Source organism: Rhododendron vialii, chromosome 7a (assembly GCF_030253575.1).
Source record: "Rhododendron vialii isolate Sample 1 chromosome 7a, ASM3025357v1".
Lineage (NCBI taxonomy): Eukaryota > Viridiplantae > Streptophyta > Magnoliopsida > Ericales > Ericaceae > Rhododendron > Rhododendron vialii.
In genome coordinates, this window is record NC_080563.1 from 32748658 (window position 1) to 32775656 (window position 26999).

The 26999-nt window shown below is 41.5% G+C and overlaps 2 protein-coding genes and 2 long non-coding RNA genes across 5 annotated transcripts; 3 read left to right on the top strand and 1 right to left on the bottom strand.

Moving 5' to 3' along the window:
* The first annotated feature begins 1916 nt into the window (after nucleotides 1-1916).
* Nucleotides 1917-6498, top strand: LOC131334664 (uncharacterized). Of its 2 annotated transcripts, XR_009202228.1 has the most exons (5): nucleotides 1917-2070; nucleotides 2157-2372; nucleotides 3869-3969; nucleotides 4908-5060; nucleotides 6372-6476. It is a non-coding gene; the product is annotated as an uncharacterized LOC131334664 (long non-coding RNA). The 2 variants fall into 2 exon arrangements; XR_009202227.1 differs by lacking the exon at nucleotides 4908-5060 and having other exon boundaries at nucleotides 6372-6498.
* Nucleotides 6499-7537: 1039 nt separating this feature from the next.
* LOC131332923 (uncharacterized) lies at nucleotides 7538-9019 on the top strand. Its single transcript, XM_058367232.1, has 4 exons — nucleotides 7538-7633; nucleotides 7809-8156; nucleotides 8408-8512; nucleotides 8612-9019. The coding sequence occupies exons 1-4, from the start codon at nucleotides 7538-7540 to the stop codon at nucleotides 8681-8683; spliced, it is 621 nt and encodes a 206-aa protein (XP_058223215.1). The 3' UTR covers nucleotides 8684-9019.
* Nucleotides 8702-9775, bottom strand: LOC131332924 (uncharacterized). The gene is made up of 3 exons (XM_058367233.1): nucleotides 9729-9775; nucleotides 9047-9277; nucleotides 8702-8936 (listed from the first exon to the last, which is right to left on the bottom strand). The coding sequence occupies exons 1-3, from the start codon at nucleotides 9773-9775 to the stop codon at nucleotides 8702-8704; spliced, it is 513 nt and encodes a 170-aa protein (XP_058223216.1).
* Nucleotides 9776-10916: 1141 nt separating this feature from the next.
* On the top strand, nucleotides 10917-12446 carry LOC131334668 (uncharacterized). The gene is made up of 2 exons (XR_009202232.1): nucleotides 10917-11635; nucleotides 12176-12446. It is a non-coding gene; the product is annotated as an uncharacterized LOC131334668 (long non-coding RNA).
* Nucleotides 12447-26999: the final 14553 nt, after the last annotated feature.

The following is a 26999-nucleotide window of genomic DNA, read 5'->3' on the forward strand; positions in this document are numbered from 1 at the left end:
CTAGTGATAATTGAGTCAACGGTCGATGATTGATACGTGGCAGTTCACCAGCGCACGCTAGCATAGTATTGACGTAAGCAAGTAGGATTTTGCTGAGACCTTTTGGTTCTGATTTGAAGGGCTTAAAAGGGGTTTGACAATGGTTTGAACAAGGACCGGAACGCTCAAAGCTTAAACACATCAACAATCTCGGGATGTTCTCGACCTTAATCATCATTGGGGCATCAAAGATCGCAAGTAAACTAATTCTGGACGGCCCAGAATAGGGTGTCTACAAAACTAAAATTACATTTTCCAATCAAATGTATTTTAGTCGGGTAATATCATTTAATCCAAATTAAAAAATCAAATACATTTCCCAACTAATAGATTTAGTCATAGAATATTAACTTTTCCCCCTTTTTAAAAATTTCAATGAAAGGAAATATTTGTTCGAACGACATTGATCACGATGCAACCTTTTCGTTCACTACCGCTCATTTTTTTTCCCTTCTTAATCATAAGATTCTCATAAAATTTTGGCTCAATCGGGCTAAGAAAGCCCCTTTATCGGCACAAAAATTCTTAAATGTAAAGAATTTTGTTGTCCGATTCAGTTTCTATCCATACGCGGTTAACTTCATTCTTGGTACTGTTCAAATTTGCATTACGTCAAAGATAGATGATTTCGATCGTGAAAAAATAACTCAAGCGGGGCTCGATTAGTTCACTATAACACTTAAACGTCTCCGAACGCTTTAAATGACTTTCGATAATGTGGTCGCCAATTCCAAATGATCTTCGATTTTAGTGACAATTCTATAATAAGTAAAACGTGAAATCTTAACGGTTCAGATCGATCATCATAAGAAATGACTCGGCAGTTACCTTAACTATATATATACTAGTGCTTGCCCGTGCCTACGGCACTACCCATCCCAATTGAAATTGGAATTACCCTTTGAATCTTGATAGCGTCTCAACTTGATGGCATTTTTGTAATATATTTGTAAGAGTGCAGATATTTTCTTAAGAGAGTTGGAGAGCACACATTGACCATTGGATCAAATCAATTTCAACCTTTGGATCAACTTGTCTTGTGTGGAGGCCCACACCCTTGTGTTTTATTATATAGATGTTTAATGTATTTGATAATCAACTAAGTCTTAAGTTGTACTTGTTGTTGCAGTAGCGACAAGATCGCGAGACAATCTTGACGATCAAGATTGTTGATTTTGTTGCACTTGTTGAATTATTCATTATTGTAAATTTGCGGCTACATCAGATTTAGCATATCCCTTTATCGAGACGTGAATTCATTAGAATAGTATTTTTTGTTCGATCAATTGTCAAACGGAAAACGATCACCTGTAATCTCAGTAAGAATGATCTAACTGATAATATTAGACAGAAGATAAATGGTTCTGATCGTGCAAAAAAATCTCAAGTGAGGCTCAGATGGTGTGTTATAAGACTTTAATATTTTTAGACTCAATAAAAGTCTTCCCGACTAAAAGATTTATTCCCGACTAAATATTTAGTTGGCCAAAACAAACAAATCACCGACTAATTAATATTTAGATGGGGAAGATATCATATGATTTTTTGCGCCAAACTGAAAATTTTTACCAAAAAAATTGACGGGATTTTGGTAATTTTCGACTAACTAGTTAGATGGTGTTCCAGTTTTGTAAAAAAAGAAGTTTTAGAAAAGGAAGGTAATTTCAAGTTCAAAAATTATGTATTTATGCAAATAATTTTCTACCAATATGGATCTTGTTTGATAGATCTCATTGAAATCTTTCAAATGGTACAAAAAAAATTAAAAAAATATTTTTCATTTTTATTATATTTAAACTTAAAATTACCTTTCTTTAAAAAAAAAAGGTTTAAAAAGAAAGCGGAACGGCACAGGGGCGAGTCTTTTCTAATATGATTACACCTTATCAAAACTCATCCAGTTATACGCTTCCGGCTTCCCCCATCTCCCTCACATCGTCAATTAGTTCGTCTCCCTCTCAATCGACCACCACCGTTCCAGCTCCTCTCTCCTCTGAGTGTGTTTCTCTCTCGCTGGCTCGCTCCTGCTAGGTACTCTCTCTCTCCCTCTCTCTCCAGCCATGGGCAACTTCTCCACGCCTCTCTCTCAATCACCACCTGGTTTTATGTGAATCTAGGGTTCCGATTGAAGCCATGGCTAGCTATCTCGCCGCTTAAATCCACAACTTGCCGTAGCCGTCTTCAATTTCACAATGGTTTAGGTCCATCTGTAAATCGTTGAGCCGCCTTACTTCAATCGCTGACTTGTTCTCTCGTCGAACGGCAAAAGCTTATTCAAGGCCGAGGCCGCTCTGCTTCTCCCCAACAACTCTGCTTCTCCTAAACAACTCCAGGTACAATTCTCTACTGAGCTCGGTCTTCGTTTTGCATGTGTTAGAATGGAAACGCAATGTTTGAGGGTAGGAAACCATTATCATACCAATTGATGCCCCCCAGTGAATGCTCTAATAATGGGTAGGAAGCCATTATCATAATTAACGGCATTGGGGCAGTAATTGTTTTCAATTCCAGCTTAAATGTTTTCGTACAATTTGGATAAAATTCAGGTCTCTTTTTATTTCTTTTTTTTTTTTTTATAAATAAAATTTGGGATAGTTTGACAGAAGTTTGAACCCTGCTTAATTTTGAACCTTGCTTAATTGGTGTGGATTGGCTATTATATAAAGTCTTGGGCCTCAGAAAGGGATCACTCATACCCGCGTGCTCAATTCCTGTGTTAGGCCATCCCAAACTATGGCTGCAACTAACCAAGCTGTTTGCGAGCAGCTTGATACTCGGTTCGGCTTGATTTGTTGAGTAAATTTGTCGAGCTTGAACAGATTAACATTGGGCTCGTTTAGAAAAGAAGAGCTTGAGTTAGCGAAGCTTCAATTCGTGTAGATAAGCTCACCTTGTTTATAGGGGCTTGTTTAGTATCCGAGCTGAGCTAGAGCCGAAAATTTGGACTTGAACTTAAGACGTGTTTACCAGGGGTTTAGTTCTAGAGTCCTTGGTTAGAAAGAGTATTTGTTTCGTTTTGGTATTTAATTTAATGATGATGTTTTCCTTGATGATGAAATGATTTCATTTTCATAGGCAACCCCATCATCAACATATTACTCCTGATAGACTGATAGAAACTAATTGCTGTATACATCTCAAAACCAGTGGAGTAAAACACATCTGTGAAACAAAACAAAATCCAAGAGATTCACCGAGAATCCCCTGCCAAAGAGTGTCGGAACGCTTTTTCTCCATCTCTCTTAAAATCAAACGGTGTTGAGAAATATTTCAATTAAGTCTATCATTACATTCGACGTCGCATTTGCTCAGCAAATTTGGACCGAGCCTTGAGAAGATCCAAATAAAATGCTTTGGCATGTACTTCCAGTATTTCATAATCCATCACTCAACCAGGCAATTTTAGACTACTTATTTGCTGTCAGTATGTTCCAGAAACACTTTCCACTAATGGAACACTTCCAATATTTTATGGCCCCACGCTTTCGTATGAGGGAGTAGCACACACTTTTGTGAGAAGGAGGAGTATTGCTCCTGGAGGAGTATTGCTCCTGGAGCACAAAATTAATAAAACTTTCCTGATCTTGATCTTTCTGTGGCAAGGGTTTTCCAAATTATCTGAGGTAATGAGGAAGTCATGAGGTTACTGACTCCTATAACAATGCAAGTATTATAGAAGAGATGTTTTATGGAAATCCGGTTATACATGCTTGTAATCACACTTTAGTTTTGTGGAGCCTATACAAACAAGTTGGAAATGGGAAGGGGAGAAAAATACAAATTTTCTAGTCTTAAACTGAATTACCAGCTTCATTTGTGGAATTCGCAGGTTTGCACATTTCAGTTGATTTTGAAGAACGCGGCTTCGTTACTGGATAATAACGATCCAATAAAGTTGGAAGCTGAAGCTAGTCTTAGGGATCTCGTAAGGTATTTTACTGCTCTCTATTATTTTCCTTGACCTTTTGATGCTTTGGTCTTCAGGCATGCCAAAATGCACTGGTCATCCTAGAGGGCTTTTAACTTTCTTCCAAAGCTTTCCAATATTTGAATGTAATTAAACGGAGTTCTGTGGCATAACACCTACTTGTTAACGGGACTGAGGCTGTTTGGTTTCAATTAAGTTTCATGGCTCGTGTGCTATATATGAACTCCCAAAATTTCACCATTCGGAATGATTTGAGGGGGGCAAACCAGGTGGCAGACAAACTTGCAACGATGGGTGTGGCACAAGGTTTGACAATGCTTTCAATGTCAGAAACCCCAGATGAAAAATTAACCTCTGGTGGCAGATGTAGCTGGAAGTGAATTTGAATGGCACTAAGCTTTTCTTCTTTTGTGTTGTTTGTTTAATTCTGTCGTAGAAAAAAATGAATATATGTTGGAATTCAGGCTTTGGTTTGGTGTTCTCATGGATCTTCTGCGGGCATCAATCAGCATGTAATAATTGTAGTGTCATAAATGCTCACGGTCAATTGGTTGGGTGAGGTAGGAGGTACCAAGTTCGAGTTGTGCCAGCGGCGTTCCTGAACTTGTTTCAAATTGATTATTCCTAGTCTAAAAACTGCCTAATAGAATGCTGATGAACACGCCAAGGAGAACTCATAGTGGACAATATTAATGCTGTCTCCAGTTAAACTATGTCAAGTTGCAACTTTTGTTAATAAGCATTTTCGTAACCACTTGTTAAATGGTAGACTGTGCTGATCATTTTGAAGTCGAATTAATCTATGGTTAAATCTCTCATGTAGAGTTAGGAAAAGTTCTTTTAGGCAGGCCTCTGTAACCGAACTCATTAGCCTTTCAAATGTTCACACGTATCACTCTTTGCTAATACCAAGCCTGTTAATCTCCTTTGATGCATGCAGAAGGTGGCAGATGCACTCATGGACTCAATATCTTCCCTAAACAAATTCGAGCAGGGTGTCAAGGATTGCCTTGAAATTTAACTGTTTTGATTTCCTTCAGAGTTGAGAGATTCTGGTTCATATTGCACTTATTTGAAGACAGAAATTGTTCAAGTAAGCCCCTTTGCTGACCTCTTCAAATTTTATGTGTATTCTAGTTTCTGTGAAACTTATTTTCTTTACTAGCCAGTTCTGGTCGGTAGGTATTCCGTTACTTCTATATGCACACAGCACGCTGTCTAGATTTTGCAGGCCACTATGCTAGGGCAACTGCCTTTGGTCTCCATTTGCTTTCTTTCATGCTGAGTTGTTGAAATCGATGAAATGCCCCTCAACATCGTGAAATATGCTTTACTCTATTGATCCACATAATCTGTAGTTATTTTGACTTTTCAATGTTGATCTTTCCCCACACACAAGTCATCTCTGCCCCCTATTTTCCTCAACAAAGGCATAAAAGTGCGTCATTCATGCTCTCTTCTTAAATAAATTATTTTGAAATTATTTTGAAGTGTCCCTATTCGCAATAAATAGTTTTTCTTCTTCTTTTTCTGAACATTTGATCAAATACTTTGAGTCTTTGCCGGTTGTATGTAAATATAACTCTCTCTCTCTCTCTCTCTCTCTCTCTCTCTCTCTCTCTCTCTCTTACATTTGCGGTTGACTATCAAGCCTTGCAGGTTTCTAATAGTGCGTTACTATATACCCTTTTGCGAAATGTGGCATCTTTTAGATTGGTTAGGTTGAGTATGGATGAGTCGTGCGTGCCATACGATGAGGGATTTAGTGGACGAGTACTTGCGGTTTAATGAGTTTTATAGCTGCTGTAGTTTCCTTAATCCCTTTGTTTGATTCATTTGATTTATGAGAATGCTAGCCAGTTATTATGTTGCATACTTGGCAAATCCCTTATGATTTTCAATTCCCACAGACAAAAAAAATAAAAATAAAAATCCCTTATGATTCCATGTACTTGTTATCAATTCCTCTAGAAGTGGCCACTTGCCCCGTAATCAGTTATGGTCTGGTCTAATATTTTCCCAAATGATGATGATTTTACAGAGTTAACTCCTGTTTTGGTTACTGTCGAAACTCTCTGTCTGCAGGACAAGTGGGAATCTACGAAGTTAGACCCATTTGCCACTTAAAAGTGTTATATCATGGAATTTCTCTAGACCCATTTGCCCCATGTCATGACCACAAAGCCGACGCCTAGGATTATGGTTCCAAAGAATTTTGAAGTAGTATATAGGAACCCTTTATGTGTTTTCACCAGAAACATTGAAAAGATAAATCTAGTCACAAAGCAGAATTTTGTTATTTTATTTTAACAATATTATCACTGGAGTTGCATGCTTCCAAACCGCCATGTTTCATTTCTCTATCATGAACATTAACTTGTATAACCTTTAAAATTATTTGTAGGTCATAAGAAATGGATAAGAATTGGATGACGATAAAAAATAGGTGGCCAAAGCAGTATAAACAAGGGGTGGAATCTTTCATAGAATTTGCGATGGCGAATTCAGGAGCACAAGCTGAGATTCGGTGTGTGGGTATACGATATATCTCGCAATCGGATGCACCTTCTCCAAGAATTCCGCCGGTGACCATCTCCAGGAGGAGCATGCCTCCTCAACAAGATTCACCCCCAAGAGGAGCATGCTTCCTCCACAAGATTCACCTCCAGGAGGAGCATGCCTCCTCCCCAAAGTTCACCTCCAGGAGGAGCATACCTCCTCCACAAGGTTCATTTCAAGAAGGAGCATGCCTCCTCCACGAAGTTCACCTCTAGGAGGAGCATCCCTCCTTCACAAGGTTCATTTCAAGGAGGAGCATGCCTCCTCCACGAAGTTTACCTCCAGGAGGAGCATGCCTCTTCCACAAGATTCACCTTCAGGAGGAGCATGCTTCCTCCACAAGATTCACCTCCAGGAGGAGCATCCCTCATCCATAAGGTTCACTCCAAGGAGGAGTATGCCTCCTCCATAAAGTTCACCTCCAGGAGGAGCATTCCTCCTCCACAAGATTCACTTCCAGAAGCATACCTCCTCCACAATATCCACCATTAGGAAGAACGGGCCTTCTCCACAATGTTCATCTCCGGGAGGAGCAAGGCCTCCTCCACGGACCTTGCCTCCGCCAAAGCAAGCTTCCTCCACAAATTCCGCCTTCGGAAGAGCAAGGCCTCCTCCGAGAACTCTCCACCCATGGAGGAGTGAGGTCACCTCCGGGCACCTCACCTCCTACTTAACATTTTGAAGACTCCACGAATATTTAAAGGCGACTCCATACACCATCCTAGGCCGGGAGCAGGGCCTAGGTACCTCGCTCGGGACCTAAGGAGGAATGTGGTTTGGAGGCTAGAGCAAGGGGTTTGTCAAGGAGGACGAGCTTGCCTTTGGCGAGCTCTAACTTGACCGGTCCTAGAGAGAGGGGGCATTGACCGCCATCTGACATCTCGGAAGAAATATCATACCTACCGCCTGGCGCCTCAGAGCCCGTATCATATCTCGCCTGACTCGGCAGATGATACGGGTCTCCATGTATCACCAAAATAGCCTCTGCCGGTTCCTCAGTTACGGGCTCCGATGCCTGACTTGGGACTAAAAGAGGAAAGAAGGTCAACCTGCACTCTGTCCACCAATGGGGAGGAGCCTTACACCTGGCTCTCCCCCATCTCCAAGGCTCATATAAAAGACAAGCATTCAACAAGCATTCAAGACAGACAACTAATACACACCTACTCTCCACTGCCATCCCTCTCTCTCTCTAAGTCCGCCCCAAGCTCTCTCCTCCCCCACCTCCGGTGATCTCGAGCACCATTGTAGCAACCACCATATACTCGGAGGGTGACCTCAGGTACTCTTCCCACTCCTACCTCCCACACGGTGTCCATGTATTGATTGTCTAAATAGCAAAACACTTAGCAGTGAAGTTGTTAGGATCCATTTGGTACTAAAAGGAATCGACTCTTCTTATAAGACTTGGGTGTACCATGGGGAACCTGTTTCTGCACGTCAGCCTCAAACACAATATGACAACTATCACGAACACAATGAAGGTATTGGGGATGAAACAGGAGGGGAGGTCCCCGAGGATGACAACCAATTGCGTGATATGTTGGAACAGTCTTTTATTGGTGGCATCTTGGATGATGATGTCGATGGATTGCCTAATCTTGAGAGGGAAGATGTGCAGAATTTTGAGGTGAGATTTTGTGTGTATTGTTAAGACCTTTTAAATACCATCAAATACTAAACAGAGTTGGAAAACAGTGTTGGAAAATAGTTCAGAATTTGGGCAAATGATTGAGCTTCATCAATGTGGTTACTGTTATGTAGATATCTTCATTTTTTTTTTTATCTGTAGACATTGTGGTAGACATAATTTGAATCATAGTTCCATACGACAACTGTGCTTTATGTTCTTTAAAACTAATGGTTATTTGAATATGTTAGGCAAACAAGTCTAATGGAAAGGTGCCAGATTTCTGTGAGAGATACAAGGCATCACGTACATTGAAAGATGGTGGATGGATCGATCCTCAATGTGCGGAGATACATGTATGCATCTAATATCTGTAGACATTTTGTTTTTTCTTTTTCAATTAGCCTATTCCTAATATTTTTCGTTGTTTCTTTTATTCTTTTTGCAAACAATAGGCGAGGATGGTGGCCATGCAAGATGAGGCGTCTCAATCAGGATGTCACGGACGAAGAACTTTCGAGGAGTAATCTTGTGGAAGCAAAGCATTACGTAAGGGGATTTGGGGTTGGCCCGAGGCCCTCATCCTTTTCTTCCAAATCCAGCTCCAACTCAGCACGGCAAGAGCTGCAGAAAGTCCAATCTGAGATGGAGTAATTTCGTGAGGAGCGACGAAGAGAACGGGAAGAGTATGAAAGGCGGTGGGAGGAGGAGCGAAACCGGAGTGACGAGGAGCAAAGACAACGGGAAGAGCAGCAAAGGCAAAGAGATGAGGAGCTAAGGCTAAGAGATGAGCAAAGGCAATGTGAATTTGATGAACTCAAAGCCATGATGATGAGGCAATGCATGGACGAGACAATATGTGATCGAGTCATGAGGAGCTAGTCGATCACATATTGTCTCGTCCATGCATTTGTTTCATCATCATGGCTTTGAGTTCATCAAATTCACGTTGCCTTTGCTCATCTCTTAGCCTTAGCTCCTCATCTCTTTGCCTTTGCTGCTCTTCCCGTTGTCTTTGCTCCTCGTCACGCCAGTTTCGCTCCTCCTCCCACCGCCTTTCATACTCCTCCCGTTCTCTTCGTCGCTCCTCACGAAATATTCGGTACGTAATTTCCTCATTGCTATGAATTAATGGGTTAACTTTTAATGGGTGTGCTTAGGTGAATTTAGGGGCGAAGTTCCTTTAACGGGAGGATAATTGTGAGACCCGATCACATTTAATTGTAAAGCACCAGCCTAATGGAGCTCCATTAAATTAAAGAGGGTAAATATTTGTTGCATGAGAAATTATGTGTCACTTGTGTGGTTTTTTTTTTGTGTGAATGTGAATTGGGCTGGAAACCAAAGAGAAAAGGCAATCAAATAAAAGAAAAGATACGAGAGTTGTCATGCAACTAGGGGAGGTGTGTATGTATGAATTGGACTAGATAAGGCCGCAGTGTGGCTGGTGGGGTGGGCAACGTCGCTAGTGCGGTGTAGCTTCGGTGGCGACGATTATTTGGCTACTAGGCGGAGAGAATGAGAATGCCGATTCTGTACTGGTAAGTGGTGCAAAATGCAACCTCTTGTTACTCTTTACGGAAATACAAAGAGAAATTTTGAGTTTGGTAGAATGCCATCATAGTCATTCACTTGGAAGTATTAGTATATGTTATCTCATGGTAAGTAAAGTACAAGAGGTTTAATAAAAGGTGCTTTACCTGCATATTTACTCGTATGGTTTGGGATGTGATATGTGGTGGGATATAAGTGGAGGCTATTTTGGTTAAAGTATATTGTGTGTTGGTGATGATAGTTATTGTACGATATTTGGTATTTGTGAATACAAATGTTTGTACAGAGTTTCATTGGAAGTGTGGTATCAGGTTTGGTATTGTAAAGCAAATCTAGATATATTAGATTCACTGTGATAGTTGAAGGTGCTAGTGTTATAGTTTATTAGTTAGTTACCATTGATTTGGTACAGCTGTTGGATGTGTTCTATGTATCAATGCTATAAAAATGAAAGGAAAAAAACTACATCTACCCAATCTATAACATTTTTCGACTGGAAATTTAGTATTACTAAGTAAAGATTTGACATATATGGAGAAGCCATTACAACTTTTTGACCCAAGAATTGAGTTTTTTGCACCAAGGCTATGACTCTAGCTAAGGTACCGTGACACTGTCATTCAGTTGAGGGACGAAATAGAGAGCACTACGAAGAATCACTATACTCATTTGTTTTAATTTGTAAGTTCAATGTCCGGTATGAATAGTGTGGAATAAAATTACAACCTGCTGCATAAGGGAAGGTATGAATTCTGATTGGTGGACAATGGTATAAGAAGTTTTTAGCTTGGTGGGATGCTCTCTTCTTCCTATCGCTCCAGCTGACTTGAATGTCTTGTTCTGGTCAGGTTCCAATGCCGATGGGTTATCTAGTTTGCGAGGAAAGTCTTAGGAGGGGTTGACTGTTAGGTTAGCTTCAGCTCTGGTGCTTGTAATTGGTCTTCAGCTCTCATTAGGACAGAGTTGTGAAACCTCACCTATACTTTGCACACATTTTCATTCCTTCATGTGGTAAATTTAAATTTTTGCACATTCTTAAATGCATGAGATAATGTGATCGGACTGTTGAGTAAAAGTTTAGAAGAGATTAAAATGCAATCCCATGAGGGGAAGGAGGAAAAGTAACCAAAGCGAACACAGACGGGTTCCGTTATATTCCTCCCCCACCCCCCCCCCCCCCCCCTCCCCCAAAAAAAAAAAAAAAAAAAAAAGGTTCTTTGATCTTGGAGGAAAACCTCGAGTTCCAAGTTCAGCCTCACAGAAAAATGATTTTTCGTTAAGAGAGATTCCTTGTTAAGAACTCATGTTAATTTGCTTGATTTGTTTGCATTATGCACATTCATGCTTAGAGAAGGAAAAGCAATACCTATTGCATGCTTATATGAACTATTGATGCTAGGTTTGTATATTGATAGTTTAGTCTCCTAAGTTTGGTTATTTTTAAGGGTTTTGCTAATTGTGGGTTGCCGATTATAGTGGGGAATTACCCTTCAAAGCTGAGATGAAACACATGGATGCTGAAAACCATGTTGATACCAATGATATGAGGTTGGAGTGAGATGAAATTCGTCACGTAGGTTGACCTTTCATTTAGATCTTAATAGTCCATCCATTTGCTATTTGGTTGGATTTCAATTACGTGCATGCACTCTGCACACCTGAATGAGGCTTCCCATCAGATAGAAGTAATCTAGGACTAAACCATTGTGTTTTCTATTGTAAGAATCAAATATAAGGTTCTTATTATCTGTTGCATAACAAAGTCTGAAGGGAACAATGAGGCAAAAACAATGTCCTTATCCAACCTTTTCTGCTGTCTTATTCTTATTAGAGCAGGAAGATATATAGGAACCACTGCAATTGCTTCAACAAGATTCGTGCAGTGTACAGCTGCAATTGAATAGTGAGAGGGAAATAAATGCGTGGTAATAATCATAATCCACTTAAGAGTTTCCTTTTGCCTATCTGGGAAGTACGTTTATAATGCTTGTTATCATGATTTATCATTGTGCTTGCTTTGTTCATAATTCTTGCTCTCACCTTGGAGAGAACCAAATACTTGACATTCATTACTGTCATTGGTTGGGTCTTATGCTGATACAACTTCTTTGCTGCCACAACAATTGGTGTCCTTCTAATGAGTTATGCACCATTGCAATTTGTAATCTTCGATTATCTATTTGGTGTCTTAGCTTTTTGTGGGTGTATGTACTCTATGGTTGGAACCTTGCCAACTATTTTAGGTGTTGATCTATGGGGGTTTGGGTTGGCTTATGACTGTCCAGCGTTTGGGTTGCCAACACAGTTGGAATCTTGTCTCTTGTTATTTACTAATAAAACAAAAATGCTTTCGCCTTTCAAAAAAAATATCATGGTGTTAGGTTTCTTTTCTTCCCTTGATGTACCCTTGTCAAGTTTTGTATCAATATCATGGGTCTTATTATTGAGTTTTATTCTTTTCATAGATATTGGAGTATCTGGCATCTCGTTAAGGACTATATGTCAAGAAGTTGGATTTTTGCCGTGGATTCTACCGTAATCTAGTTTTCTCACCGTTGAATTTTCCTATTATTTTGCGCTTTAGGGCTTGGATATGATATGTTTGATGCTACATACACTTGTTGTGATACGATTTTTCGTTATTTTGTACTCTACGAATTCGGATACCGTTTGCTAAGTATTTGGTGAACAACCTTTATTTATGGAAGTTATGAATGAATTGTTCTCGAATTTCAATACTTGATTACAATAGATTGGTGAATAGATGTTGCTCAATTTAATTTACTATGAATCACCAAAAAAAAAAAAAAATCTAAGTTGATTTTAGAATTAGTTTTAAAATTTGTAATGTTATATTTGCCGACTAAATACTTACTTTTTAAAAGCAGTAATATGCCAACAATAAATGTTTCATTTGCCAACTAAATAATTAGTCGATAAGTTATTAAATATTTACCGACTAAGTAATTAGTCGGTAATTTATAAAATATTTGCCGACTAAATAATTAGTCAGTAATTTATTAAACATTTGTCGACTAAATAATTTTGCCGACTAAATACTTTGTCGACAATAATTTAAATTAGCCGACTAAATAATCAGTCGGGAAAAACCAACATATGCCGACTAAATTTGTTTTAGTCGGTAATTATCTTTGCCGACCGTAATTCCCCGCCTAAATCGCCGACCAAAGTTTTTAGTTGGGAAATACTATTGCCGACTAAATTTCTACCTTTTGCCGACTAAACTGTTAGTCGAGAATGATGTAATTTCTTGTAGTGTCTGTGCAAAGTCTATGAAGGTGCGGTTGTGATCAATATTTTTTAGGGATAATTCTTAGCCTATGGGTCGAAGATGCGTAGGACATGTTGTGCAACCATTGACTAACAACAATTGGTCGTTAGCCCTCACAGCCTTAAATTTTGTGCAATAGTATGTAAAGCATGATGGAAAAAAAATCCTAAATTGTTTTTTTTTTTTTTGAACGGTGAAAAAAGGAATTTTTTTGATCACAATGATGGAGTACATCAAGATTTTGGACAAGAAAAGATATCATCACAACGTGTGAGTAACATCCCAACTAGGTTGACACCCTACCCCACGACAATCATATGCTATTCCTTCTCAAGGATTGACAAGAGATCAATCCCAGCGAATTACAATATAAACCTCAAAATGAAGCTTTCAAGAAGTGATAAAAGCTTCCTCATAGAGTACACTTTCATATCCCCAGCCAATTAATCATCTCAAAAAAGAAGACTCAGTAATGGCATTAGGCTTCTAATTCAGCAAGGAGAAATATCAGCAACAGCATCATCAAGCTGAGAAATATCAGCACCGGCATCGTATCAACACAAGCATCAGACTCTAGAATCTTTTTATGATCAGTAGTTCCAAAAGACCAGTGCCAGCATGAAAATAAATGCAATCCAGCAACATGAACTAGAATTTGCAGTTAAACGTTTAGTTTAGTAGTTCAACATCAAAAGGTAGTGGCTTCACAAGGAACATCCAAACACAAAACATATAGCAGAGCATGAAAGTCAATGCAATCCAGCAACATCAAACCAGAATTTTGGCAGTTAAAAGTTTAGTAGTTCAACATCAAAAGGTAGTGACTTCGCGAGGAGCATCCGGAAACAAAACATATGGCAGATGAGAATCAGATGCAATCCGGAAACATCAAGGTCAGACTAAACATATAGTATCACCAAACAGAACCCTAGACTCAACAACCAGAGAAAACACCCAAAGCCCACAATAAACCCCACCCACAAGGCCACAACAAACAAGACCCAAAAAAAAAAAAAAAACCCCTGAAAGACAACAAAAGGACAGACCACAAAAAGAACAAAACAACAAAACAACCCCAAGAAGAAAACCAGACCCAAAACAAACCCCACCCACTACAAAAGACAGGACCCGAAAACCCCCAAAAGACCATAAGAAAACAGACACAACAAAGACCCAAGACCAAGGGGGACAGACACGACACACCAAAGAACCAAACCAGAACAAACACTAGACAAACCAAAGACACAGGATCAGGATAGATACAAGACAAACCAAAGACACAAAACCAAGCATAGCCACCTCAATGTTATGAGGCTTGAATAATGCTTGACAATCTGAAGATTGAAGGTGGACAAAATCAAGTAGTGCTTTGAATAGCACTAGATCGTAACGGCTTCTCGTGCCTCTTGATCGGAACCCTAGTTCGTCGTTGGAACCTTAATCTGCAAAAAAGACAAAGGGTGAGCGCACCTTTGCCTCTTGTAGCAAAGGCCCTTCGATGCCGAAGTTAGTATCTCGTACTAGCAGAAAAAACCCTAATTATCAGTAAGAGAATAATCGTATTGCAACGTATTGCGTACCTTTTACCTTTAGGTTTACCTCGTATTTATAGATTCATAGATGCTTGCTGCCCAAGCATCCCTGTCGCCCTAGGATTCCTATCTCGTATAGGAAACCCAGGATATCTTGGATTCTCGTTCCCTTATCAGTTCACTACTTTAGTCCTTTTAGGACTCTTTTCCATAGCTGGCCGAACATCCCATTCCCGTTGGGTATCTTTTCTGGATCCTATATTCTCGGGATCTCATTCCTTAACGGAATACCACTGTTTCTAGACCCTTCTAGAGTGTTCCCTCTGCTCCAACACTTGATTTGGAGTTCTTTCCCTGTTTGACTATCTCATCACCCAGCAGACTACCTGAACCAGTCACTTCATATGCAACTAGTCCTTTATCAATTACTTGGACCAATGTCTTCTTAGGAGCTCTCCCTCTGTTCGGCTATTCTCTATTCGAACAAGATCCTCTGGCCAGTAACCTCGCATGCCACTGCTCCTATTTATTTACACCATGGTCCCTCGTACCATGTTACTAATTCTATCTGTTCGGGAATACCTCCCTATAATTGCTCCCCAGTTTTGCCTTTTGCCACTGTTCGGGGACAACTGGTAAAACTAGGAATAGACCTTTGAGCTAAGCTTTCTACTCTTTAGATTTTGTGCAGACATGCCATTGATGCTCTTGGCGCTTAAATTATTATACCGTCTCGAGGCAAGAACTCCACGTGCTGTATTTCGTACACCTTGCATTTAATTTCGACTGACGCTCTGGCCAAACGGCGTCTGAACAGTACTACTTTCCGTTTCTTTTCACGTAACGGCGTGAGAGCGGACGTTTCATCTCCGTCTCTTAGCTTAAAACCCCCAAAAAAGGATCTTTTGGGCTTTTCACCAAAAAACTTCGTATCTCATCCTTCTCTCTCTACAACCAGGCGAGAGCTTTCTTCCCTTTCTTCTGCCATCGCCGCCGTCTGCAACTTGATTGCATCTCAGGCAACCGTTGCAACAGCTTCGTAAGACTCTCATCCTCGTTTTTTATTCTGAGATTCGTTCCCAGATTTATCCTTTGTTTTAGGGTTTCGAGTCAAACCCGGTTTCAGATTTTGTTCCGTTCATTTCTTCTATGTCCATGGCGGATGAGAACCTTCCAAAACCTAGCAAGTTTAGGAAACTCTATGAAACCTCAACTGCCATGGCGGCATTTAGGGCTGAATATAGTGTCCCATATAATGTGGGGCTTAAACTCGCCCCTTTAGGTGTGGATAGGGATGGTGGTTCGTGGGATAGAATGTGTATCCCTATCGTAGCCATTGTCGAGGGCGGAGTTCATTTCCCCCTTCACCCATTACTTCGCCAAGTTTTGAACTGGTACCGTCTTACCCCTATGCAAGTTTCGACCAATGTCTTTAAGCTGGTAATGGGGGTTGTAGCCCTGAATAGAATTCTGGGGACCCAACTAGGGATTTGGGACATCCAGTGGTGGTATAGCATAGTGCTAAACCCTGAATACAACACGTATTATTTCAAGGTTAGAAGAGCAGAAAAATGTCTCATGCTAAATTTACCAGATTCTGCTCGTGATCACGAGATTGATTTCCTCTATGTTACCGGAGCATTCGAGCCAATAGGGGAAGATGGCCAAGTGGAGGGCCTTCATTGCCCCCACATATGGGGCTTCCCACATATGCTCCTATTTCACTTTGCTTTTATTCATAATAATTTTTTACAGTTGTTCTGAATTTTATTTAACCTATACTTGTGCTTCAATCTGCAGCGGAAAATGCCAACAAGCGTCCCAGACAAGAACCAAGTTACGTCCGAACAACGGAGATTAATAGGATCCTGAAATACACAGGTGAGCCTGGTACCTTAACAACTGGTCGGGGTCGTAACGCAAACGTACTACTGGGGTACGATCCTATTTACAGAGGTGTTATTGACAGAAGACTTGCAAACCCAAGTACTAGTGCTGCCTCAACATCGACTGCTCCCCAACCTAGGAACTTAAGATCGAATGTCGGAGTGATAATTGCCGGGCATCCAGGTGAGGTACTTATCTCCGAGGGTATTCCACTCCCTCGTTTGATTGTGAGAAGATCATTACGACGTCAAACCGAACAACAGGCTCCTAATCGTGATACTAGTCAATCTTCATCATCTGGATATTCCCCATCCCCACCACACTCAGGTACGATGTCCCGACAACCTTTGAAGCTAAGCTCTCTTCTTACCATCTCCGCTTGTGGGCATGGTGCTGGCTGAGCACCCTCCACTGGGCATGCTCCTCCATCACCCCGTCGTACTAGAGGGGGTTCTACTCGATCTTCCTCTTTTCCTCGAGAATCAGACACTGTCGTTGAAGCTAGCGACACCCATCGAGACAAACGTCCCAGGGCAGATGACCAAATCGGTCTTGTCGGGCAAACTGAAACATCCGAACAACCTCTCGTGTCTCCAAACTTTCAAACAACTCCTCAGGTCTGGGCCCTTCAACTCGTTAGAGGAGATCGTCCTATCAATATTGGGGACAGTACGAGCTCTTCGGAGACCGCACTGGCCCTTGTTCAAGGCTTACTGTTGCCTATTGATATACAAAAAAAAAAAAAAACAGCAGCCACTCCTGATCGGCTTGTTTCCACTAGTCTCGTCAGTGGTATCAAGGTAACGTGACTGTTTTCCTCTTGTCATGTCTGAGTCCTTGTGTATATTTCTCATACTATATATCTCGTATTTCTTCATCCTTTATTAACTGTTCGATGTCTGCCAATTTATCCAAAAGATGGTCGCTTTGGGCCAAAAACTCTAAGAGATCGAGCCAGAACGCAACAGGCTTTTGAGAGATAACGCAAGACTGCTTCAAACAATAACAAGGCTGGAGAAAGAGAGGGACAAGGCAAAAATGGAAGCAGCAGGTTCGAAGGCAAAGCTTGAAACGGCTGAGGAGAGTCTCAACCAAGCTCTGTCTGAGATTGATAGTACCAAGAAGGTAGCCTATGACGAGGGATATCAGAAAGGCTTTGATGCTGCCACCTCCAGCTATGTTGAACAAATGCCTGCAATTCAAGATCAAATATGGGGTGCATGTTGGGAGGCATGCCTGACCAAAGTGGGGGTTGCAGAAAATTCTCCTCTCTGGGAGAACAATGATCTGCCGAGCACCCGTGCTCGTGGTGTTCACGAACCATCGGAGCATCCCGAGGATGATATCGAGCAACATATTGAAGAATTTGCTGATGCAGAAGTGGATACGCCAACTGATACTCACCCTGTGCAATCACCTGTTTGAGTTTCAGGAAATGAACCCATTAACTTGGAGGAGAATGCAACTGGAAGTGGCGCTACCACTGAAGTTAGTGCAGAGGTCCCAAATGAAACTGCTCCAAAGGTCCAAAATCTGGATTAATAGGTAAGTATGGTAAAAGGAAACTCTTTATACATTTTGCCAGTCCTTCGTGACCTCGAAATTTGAGCCCTACGAGGCACCGGTACATTTTATATTTTGGTAACACAGGTATATGGCCCCTTGTGGCACGACAGTATGGTTTGCTCGGCCACTGTTGGCTATAAACTTTTGTTTGGTATCTCATACCATCTCGGTAGACATTTCGCATGAGTGCCATTTAAGTTCTCATACTTAGTTTAATTTACCAGACATGTTTTCATTATGTCTGTGCCCAAGTGTTTTCATACTTAGTCAGTTACTCCTGAACATATGCTCGTTATGTTTGTAACCAAGTATTGGATACTTGGAAAAGAAGCGTTTACTTCGTACTCACTTGTAAGTGTCTTGTAGGAGAAACACAAATTTAGCATACTCGTACTTGTGAAAAAAAGTACTCAAGCAGTCGTGCTTGGATATTCTGCAACCTAAGTGTATTCGTACTTTGAATATCAAGTTTCTCGTACTTGGATATTTTGCATATTCTCGTATGCACTCCAAGTGTCACATGCTTGGATAAATCCCTTTTGTGCGGACATATTAAGTTTCTCGTACTTTCATGATTTATATATTCTTGAGCAAGCCTATGCATATATGCGTATGCAAATCATATCTAAGTTTCTCGTACTTTAGCCAGATTGAATAAGTATACATGTGTTCATATGTAGACCAAGTTTCCAAGCATGTATTCGTATGCAAACCAGGTATTTGGTGTGGTTAAAAACAGCTTAAGTCTCACATATCTAGGGGTTGGATACGTGTATTCGTACGTGACATTCGTGCCCGTTACCTGCTCCCTAATACGAATAGAGGAAGACAAGTTCGTAGTTCGTATGGTCCCACGCTCTGCTCCCCAATACGAATGGAGGAGAAAGAACAAGTCTGGCTTCGTATTCCAGCATAAAAAATTGCAAAACTAGAGTGTTTTACCAAAATCTATGAATTTTATTCATAATTCAAAACTCAAGGGGGCGTTACGCGTGTCCTTTGCAACTAACAAAAGCTAAAAAATAAGGGAATTCTATTCGTAATTCCCTCACAATCACGATGTGCATTCTAAAACAGAATGAAAAATCAGACTTAAGTCTTTTAAACAAAGAACTTCCTCAGATTATGGACATTCCAGGGTTTTGGCACCGAGTTCCCATCCAGGTCTGCCAATCTATAAGCCTCTATGCCCACAATTTCAGTAACTCGATATGGGCCTTCCCAATTGGCCCCCAACTTGCCCTCATTGGCTACCTTGGTATTGCCAAGCACCTTTCGAAGCACAAGGTTTCCAACACCAAACTCACGTGGGTGGACATTTTTGTTGTAGCTTTTCATTAGTTGTTCCTGGTAAGAAGCTAGATGCATGAGGGCCCTTTCCCTCCTTTCCTTGACAAGGTCAAGTTCAATTTCAAGGGCCCTGTCATTGCCCCCACTCTCCACCAATGCAGTCCTATTGGTTGGAAGGCCAACTTCCAAGGGTATAACTGACTCTGTACTGTATGCCAGTGAATAGGGGGTCTCTCCCGTAGACCTCCTAGGCGTTGTTCGGTGCGCCCACAGGACCAGGGGCAGCTCATCGGGCCACTTTCCCTTTGCCTTATCCAATCTCTTCTTGTACCATCAAGAATAGTTTTATTGGATGCCTCTGCTTGCCCATTACTCTGAGGGTAGGCTGGGGTTGAATAATAATTTCGTATGCCATATTGGGCACATAAAGCTTTAAACTTTTTTTGAAATTGGGACCTGTTATCTGTAATCAAATAATAGGGGACCCCAAACCGAGTAATGATGCTTTTTCACACGAACCTTTCTATCATAGGTTCAGTGATCTTAGCCAATGGTTTTGCTTCAATCCACTTGGTGAAATAATCTATTGCGACCAGCAGAAATTTTCTGTTTCCTGTTGCTTTGTGGAGTGGACCCACGATGTCCATGCCCCATTGGGCAAACGGCCAAGGACTCGTCAATGGCACCAAATCTTCTGCCGGTGTTCGAATCATTGGTGAGAATTTCTGACACTTCTCACAGATTTTCACATAAACCTTAGCATCTTCTTGCATGTGTGGCCACCAGTAACTTTGGGTGATTGCTTGATGGGCAATGGATCTACCCCAAGCATGGCTTCCACACGTTCCCTCATGAATCTCGTGGAGAAACTTTTGCACCATATCGGGGACAGCCAAAAAGCAAGTAGGGTCCAGTGAAGGACTTTCTATAGAGTTTCCCTTCTGGGGACAACCAAAACCTATCAGATTTGGTCCTTATCTTGTGAGCCTCCTTTTTGTCAGAAGGGAGTGTTTCATCTCGTAAAAACTCTACAATTGGGTCCATCCAACTTGGTCTTTGGTTCACGTCTAAGATCAACTCCATACTTCTCCCAATGCTCGGCTCACTCAGATACTCCAATGCTACCTGCCTTTTAAGCTCAGTTGGTACAGCTGCAGCCAACCAAGCTAATGAATCTGCGTGAGCATTTTGTCCAAAACTTATCTGCTCGACATATACCTTCTCGAAGGTATCAAGCAGATCCTTGGCTGTCTGTATATAGGCCGCCATCTTCTCACTCCGAGCTTCATATTCCTCGGATAGTTGATTGACCACAAGCTGTGAATCGCAATACACCCTAACCCCTTTTACTTTCAATGTTCGTGCACTCCTTAATCCAACTAAGAGTGCCTCGTACTCCGCCACGTTATTTGATGCACTGAACCCTAGCCGAACAGATATTTCAATCATTACTCTGTTAGGGGGAAAGAGTACAACTCCAATCCCTATTCTTTGTTACATGCTGAGCCATCAACAAACAACTTCCATTCGAAGGGATCCTGTTCGGCTGGAAGTATCATTTACTCGGTTTGGGGCCCAGCTACCTGTTTCTCTTTTGTAGGCGGTAGGGGTGCCACTGCAGGTGAAAATTCTGCTATAAAATCAGCCAACACTTGGCCCTTGATAGCAGTGCGCGGCTGGTAGTCAATGTCGTATTGGCTTAATTCAACGGACCAAGTCGAGATTCTTCCCGAGAAGTCTGCTTTTTGAAGCAGTGATTTTAATGGAAATTCAGTATAAACCACAACTTTATGGCTTTGGAAATAATGCGGCAACTTTCTTGTAGCTGTCCTTAGTGCCAGGACCAACTTCTCAAGGGGCAAATATCCCGTTTCTGCGTCTAGCAATGTCTTACTCACATAATATACTGGGGTTTGCTCAGATCCCTTATCCCTTAGCAAAATAGCACTCACAGCATGTTCAAAAACTGCTAAATATAAAACCAAAGACTCACCTGGTTCTGGGGTTGACAAGAGTGGGGCTTCTGCCAAGTACTTCTTCAGGTCTTTGAATGCCTGTTCGCATTCTACTCCCCATTTGTATCCTTCCCTCTTCTTTAGTAATTGAAAGAAGGGCCTGGACTTGTCACTAGATCGACTGATGAATCTGTTAAGGGCTGCGGCCATTCCAGTCAGTCTTTGGACCTCTTTCGTGGTCTTTGGACTTTGGAGCCTTTGCAGAGCTGCTATTTGATTGGGATTCGCCTCTATCCCTCTAATGGTCACAAGATGACCCAAGACTTTTCCTGAACTCACTCCAAACGCACACTTCGAGGCATTTAGCTTCAGCTTGTACTCTCTCAGTATCTTAAAGGCTTCCTTCAAATCAGCTATGTGGTCTCGCTTTTCCTTGCTTTTAGCCACCATGTCGTTTATGTACACCTCCATAGTCTTGCCGAGCAACTTCTTTAACATAATCGTTGCTAACCTCTAGTATGTTGCACCGACATTCCGTAAACCAAAAGGCATGACACTATAATAGTACAGCCCCCTTGGTGTGATAAAGGAAGTCTTTTCTTGATCGGGCCCGTACATGGCAATCTGGTGATATCCCCGATAAGCATAAAGGAAACTCATCCGTCCATACCCAGCTGTTGCATCCACCAATTGATCTATTCTGAGGAGGGGGAAACTGTCTTTTGGGCACGCTTTATTTAAATCTGTAAAGTCTACACAGACTCGCCACTTTCCATTCTTCTTTTATACTACCACAGTGTTAGACAATCATTCAAGGTAGTAGACTTCTCGTATAGCTTTTGCTTCTAGCAAATGGTCAACCTCCTCGACGACAGCGTTTGCGTGTTGTACGGCTGATCGTCTTTTCTTTTGCACCATGGGCTTATGTTGTGGGTCTACATTTAGATGGTAGCAAATCAAGTTTGGGTCTACTCCAAGCATTTCTTCGGGTACCCAAGCAAACACATCGACATGCTCCTTGAGGAACCCTACCAACTCTTCCTCCTCTTTTTTACTCAGATTTTCCCCAATCAAGAAGTACCTTTTTGGATCATTCTCGTTGATCTAAATTTTCTTTAATCCCTCCACCACTTTCTCGGCGTGGTTTCCTCCGACAGCCTCGATGGTTGGTTGCTCTGGAACCTCGACGGCTTGGACCAACTTGGCTTTTGGTGCCTTTTTGATTATAGAAATCAAACACTGTTGGGCAATTTTTTGATCTCCTCTTATGCTTTCAATGCCATTAGATCCGGGGAATTTTACTATCTGATGGAAAGTGGAGGAAACTGCCCTCATCTTATGCAACCACGTTCTTCCTATAATCGCATTATAAGAAGACGATACATCCACCACTAGGAAGTCGGTTTGCAGTACCACTGTTCCTGCCCGAACAGGCAGCGTTACTTTGCCCAATGGCCAGACTGCTCCTGTACCGAACCCGACCAAAGGAGTCATTGACTGCACCAAGTCCGACTGTGTCAGTCCTAACTTCTTGAAAGCATCGTAATATAGCACCTCTGTGCAACTTCCTGAATCCACCAAAATCCTCTCCATGTCGTATTCCCCAATCTGTAGATTTATGACCAAAGCATCATTATGTGGCACCTAGACTCCTCCCAAGTCCTCATCTATGAAGGCTATGCCTTCGTTGCTTAGTCCTTCGTCACGTCCTCTTTTCTTCCCCAGCAGCATCACATGTTGGTCGTGCTTGATTTGCCTCTAAAGAAGCCTAACCTCATTTCTCGTATAAGGCATGGCTAATCCATGTATCATATGGATTATCCCCTTAGGATTCTGTTCGTAATCCATTTCCAAGGTATTCTTTTTATCTTTTGGGTTCTCCTGGATAAATTCCTTGAGGTAGCCATGAGAGACGAAATCATCAAGATGCTGCTTATACATCTCACAGTCTTCAGTCATGTGGCCCCAGTCCTTGTGGTAGCTGCAGTGCTGATTCGTAGCACATTTTGCATCTTTATTTCCACATAGACTTGGAGGCCACTTGAAGTAAGGCTGATTCTTTATTCAATAAAGAATCCTATAGATGAGTTCCTTCCAAACTGTGTTTATTGAAAAGAAGGACTTGGGATCCGGAGTTTGTTTATCCTTGTACGGCTCTTTCTTTGCCTGCTCATAGTTTTTCCTCTCTCGGTAGGTTTTCGGTTTTGGCTTATCTGCTTTTTTCACAGGCCCCTTCACCTACTCGGCAACGATCTTGCCGTCTTCCCAGAGTATGTCATCATCGTTTCTGGCCCGCTGCTCTATCCGTTCCATTAACTTTGCCAGTGTTCTTACTGGACTCATGTTTAAAGATTTACGTAGCTCTCCCCGAACAGGCAACTCGGTTTTGAACGTGGCAATTGCGTACTCCTCGCTGCAACCTTCAATCTCGTTGAAAGTTTCCCAGTACTTCTTTGCATAGTTTCTGATCGGCTCATCCTCACCTTGTTTCATAAAGGAGAGGCTCTCAAAAGTCTTTGGAGCTCTTCTGCTTGTTAAGAACCGAGCAGTGAATTCTTCGGCCAACTGCGCCCATGTTTGGATGGAGCGTGAACCCAACTTATGAAACTAGGACAAGGCTACCTTCCCCAAATTTGATGGAAACATTTTGCACATAATTGCATCATCTCCCTCATGCATAAACATTGCCTGCTGGTAGTGCTGTATGTGTGCCACGGGATCAGCATCTGTCTCGTAGAGGATGAATGTTCTGTGTTTCACTCTGTTCGGCAATCTAGCCTCTTGTAATTTTCTTGCGAAAAGGGAGGATGCAATATTCTTGAGTGCTTTGCGTGCTGCTTCTCATGCAGTCGCTGTTTCGTCCTCTAGTCCCTTCGCTTTGTTGGGTCTGGTCTTTTCCCAATCGGAATCAGGTCTCTCGTACCTGTCCCTATGATGTTTTCTAGTCCCTTCATCCTCAGGGGTAGAACTTCGGGCCCTGCTCCTCCTCCTTCTTGAGAAAGCCTTTCGCCTTTCCGGTGTTCGGCTCTTACTTCTGCTTCTCTTTTTTCGTGGAGAAGCTTTACGTCGTCTTGGGGTAGGACTTCTACTTCTGCTCCTTCTTCCTCGTGAAGAAGCCTTTCTATATCTTACCATAGTATACTCATCTCCCCTGGAATTTCTCCGTGACAGTCCAGAGTCTTCTGAGTGTTCTCGGATTCTTTCTAACTCTCGGATCTCGTGTTCTCATTTTTTGATCAAACGAGCATACTCCTCAATTTCTTGCCTCTTTTTATCGAGGACATGTTCGCTGCAATGCACACTCTTCGAGTGTGCAACTGATTCATCCTTTTGGTAGGATTTACTCCTTCTCGTGGATCTTGAGGCTATCCTTCCCTCTCTGCTCTTAGAGTTGTCATGGATAGTAAGGGGGCAGCCCTTACTTGTGGTCTTCCTGTGTCCACCTTTGGGCTTTCTGGGAGCCACGGGTGGAGATCTATCTCTGCCTCCATCCAGCAGATTCTTTGGATCGTACGGTGTTGTTGGATCTACTTCCACCATGGTCGTATTTCAAAGGGAACTCTTTCGTTTCCCACAGACGGCGCCAATTGTAGGTGGACAAAATCAAGTAGTGCTTTGAATAGCACTAGATCATAATGGCTTCTCGTGCCTTTTGACCGGAACTCTAGTTCGTCGTCGGAACCCTAATCTGTAAAACAGACAAGGGGTGAGCGCACCTTTGCCTCTTGTGGCAAAGGCCCTCCGATGCCTAAGTTAGTATCTCGTACTAGCAGAAAAAAACCCTAATTATCAGTAAGAGAATAATCGTATTGCAACGTATTGCGTACCTTTTACCTTTAGGTTTACCTCGTATTTATAGATTCATAGATGCTTGCTGCCTAAGCATCCCTGTCGCCCTAGGATTACTATCTCGTATAGGAAACCCAGGATATCTTGGATTCCCGTTCCCTTATCAATTCACTACCTTAGTCCTTTTAGGACTCTTTTCCATACATGGCCGAACATCCCATTCCCGTTGGGTATCTTTTCTAGATCCTATATTCTCGGGATCCTATTCCTTAACGGAATACCACTGTTTATGGACCCTTTCAGAGTGTTCCCTCTGCTCCAACACTTGATTTGGAGTTCTTTCCTTATTCGGCTATCTCATCACCAAGCAGACTACCTGGACCAGTCACTTCACATGCAACTGGTCTTTTATCAATTACTTGGACCAATGTCTTCTCAGGAGCTCTCCCTCTGTTCGGCTATTCTCTATCCGAACAAGATCCTCTGGCTAGTAACCTCGCATGCCACTGCTCCTATTTATTTACACCATGGTCCCTCGTACCACGTTACTAATTCTATCTGTTCAGGAATACCTCCCTACAAAGATGAAATCAGATATGGAGTAATCTGCATCATTCCATTTAGTCTTGACCCAGAAAGCAATCCTTATCTTTATCAAATTCACCACATCTTCCTAATTAAGGTCCTTATACTGAAAAAGATGCTCATTTCTCATTTTCCATAATGACCACAGAACTGCAAAAGAGTTGCAGTCCCAAATGACTTTGATCTTTGGCTTCTAACGGTAACTTAGCCACCAATTGATTATACCCAAAACTGAATTAGGAGTCACCCACTGGATACCCCACCACTCCAAAATCTTACACCAAACATTCCATACAGGTGTATAGAATAATAAGGAGTGATCAATCGACTCAATAGTTTCTCTACAAAACTTACAAAGAGCATGATGCTATTGATAAATTATGCCAATTCTAAGGACAAAATTACCAATTTTTAGTTTGCCAAGATATGCCATCCAGCCAAAGCATTGCACTCTATAAGGAGACACATTATTCTAAATCAAGTGAAATGCCTTTTTTGCAGAATTATTAGCATTATTTTCTTGACAGGTAGCAAGCATATACATTGAGGAAACAGTAAAAGCCTTACTCTTACTTGCCACCCATACAAGATGATTAGCTCTAGGTTGAAGAACAATGTGTAATCCATCCAGCATTGACATCATAGAGTTGAAAGCCTCTATTTCCCCTCTGAAAAATCTTCTTCTCCTGAGTTGGAATTCCCAATTGAGTTGCTCTTCCTTCCTTCTTAGAACCATTTCAATTGTCTCGTCTTTAATGAGACAAATGTTGAATATTCTTGGATACAATGAACTCAAACTTCTTCCATTCACCCATGGATCAGTCGAGAACTTTATAGAATTTCCATCCCCCACAGTCAATCTGAGATTCTCCATGAATTTGTTAAAGGCTAATGGATTCCTGCATTTGATCAGAAGAACATCTCTTCATAAATTGGATACGAATTTATTAGTTTCCATATTAGGAAGCCAGGAATTGAGGTCCATGTTGTGCTTTGCACAAATCACTTTTCTCCACAACGACTCTTTTTCAGTTCTAAACCTCCACCACCAATTCAGAAGTAGAGCATCATTCATTTCCTTTATTCCTCTTACACCTAGGCCACCAGCTTCTTTACTCTGTTTGATTTTGGACAAGCATACCATATGAATTTTCCTCTTAAGATCAGAATTACCCCAAAGAAACCTTGCTTGAATCCCCTCCATGATTTTAGCAACACCCTCAGGAACTTTGAACAAAGACATGAAGTATATAGGCAGGCTGTTCAACACTGATTTCAAAAGGGTTAACTTGCCACCAAAAGATAGAACCCTTCTTTTCCATGATGCCAATCTTGTTCTAAACTTATCAATAACAGGTTTCCATGTAGATTTAAGTCTAGGATTAGCACCAAG

What these genes read in the sequence shown, in the direction of transcription:
- LOC131332923 (XM_058367232.1), top strand. Translation starts at nt 7,538, where the DNA reads ATGCCTGACTTGGGACTAAAAGAGGAAAGAAGGTCAACCTGCACTCTG. An exon ending in AAGATGTGCAGAATTTTGAG is followed by an intron (nt 8,157 to 8,407) that starts GTGAGATTTTGT and finishes TGAATATGTTAG; the next exon opens with GCAAACAAGTCTAATGGAAA. An exon ending in CTCAATGTGCGGAGATACAT is followed by an intron (nt 8,513 to 8,611) that starts GTATGCATCTAA and finishes TGCAAACAATAG; the next exon opens with GCGAGGATGGTGGCCATGCA.
- LOC131332924 (XM_058367233.1), bottom strand. Translation starts at nt 9,775, where the DNA reads ATGGCATTCTACCAAACTCAAAATTTCTCTTTGTATTTCCGTAAAGA. An exon ending in TCTTTGTATTTCCGTAAAGA is followed by an intron (nt 9,278 to 9,728) that starts GTAACAAGAGGT and finishes ATTAATTCATAG; the next exon opens with CAATGAGGAAATTACGTACC. An exon ending in ATGCATGGACGAGACAATAT is followed by an intron (nt 8,937 to 9,046) that starts GTGATCGACTAG and finishes CTCATCTCTTAG; the next exon opens with CCTTAGCTCCTCATCTCTTT.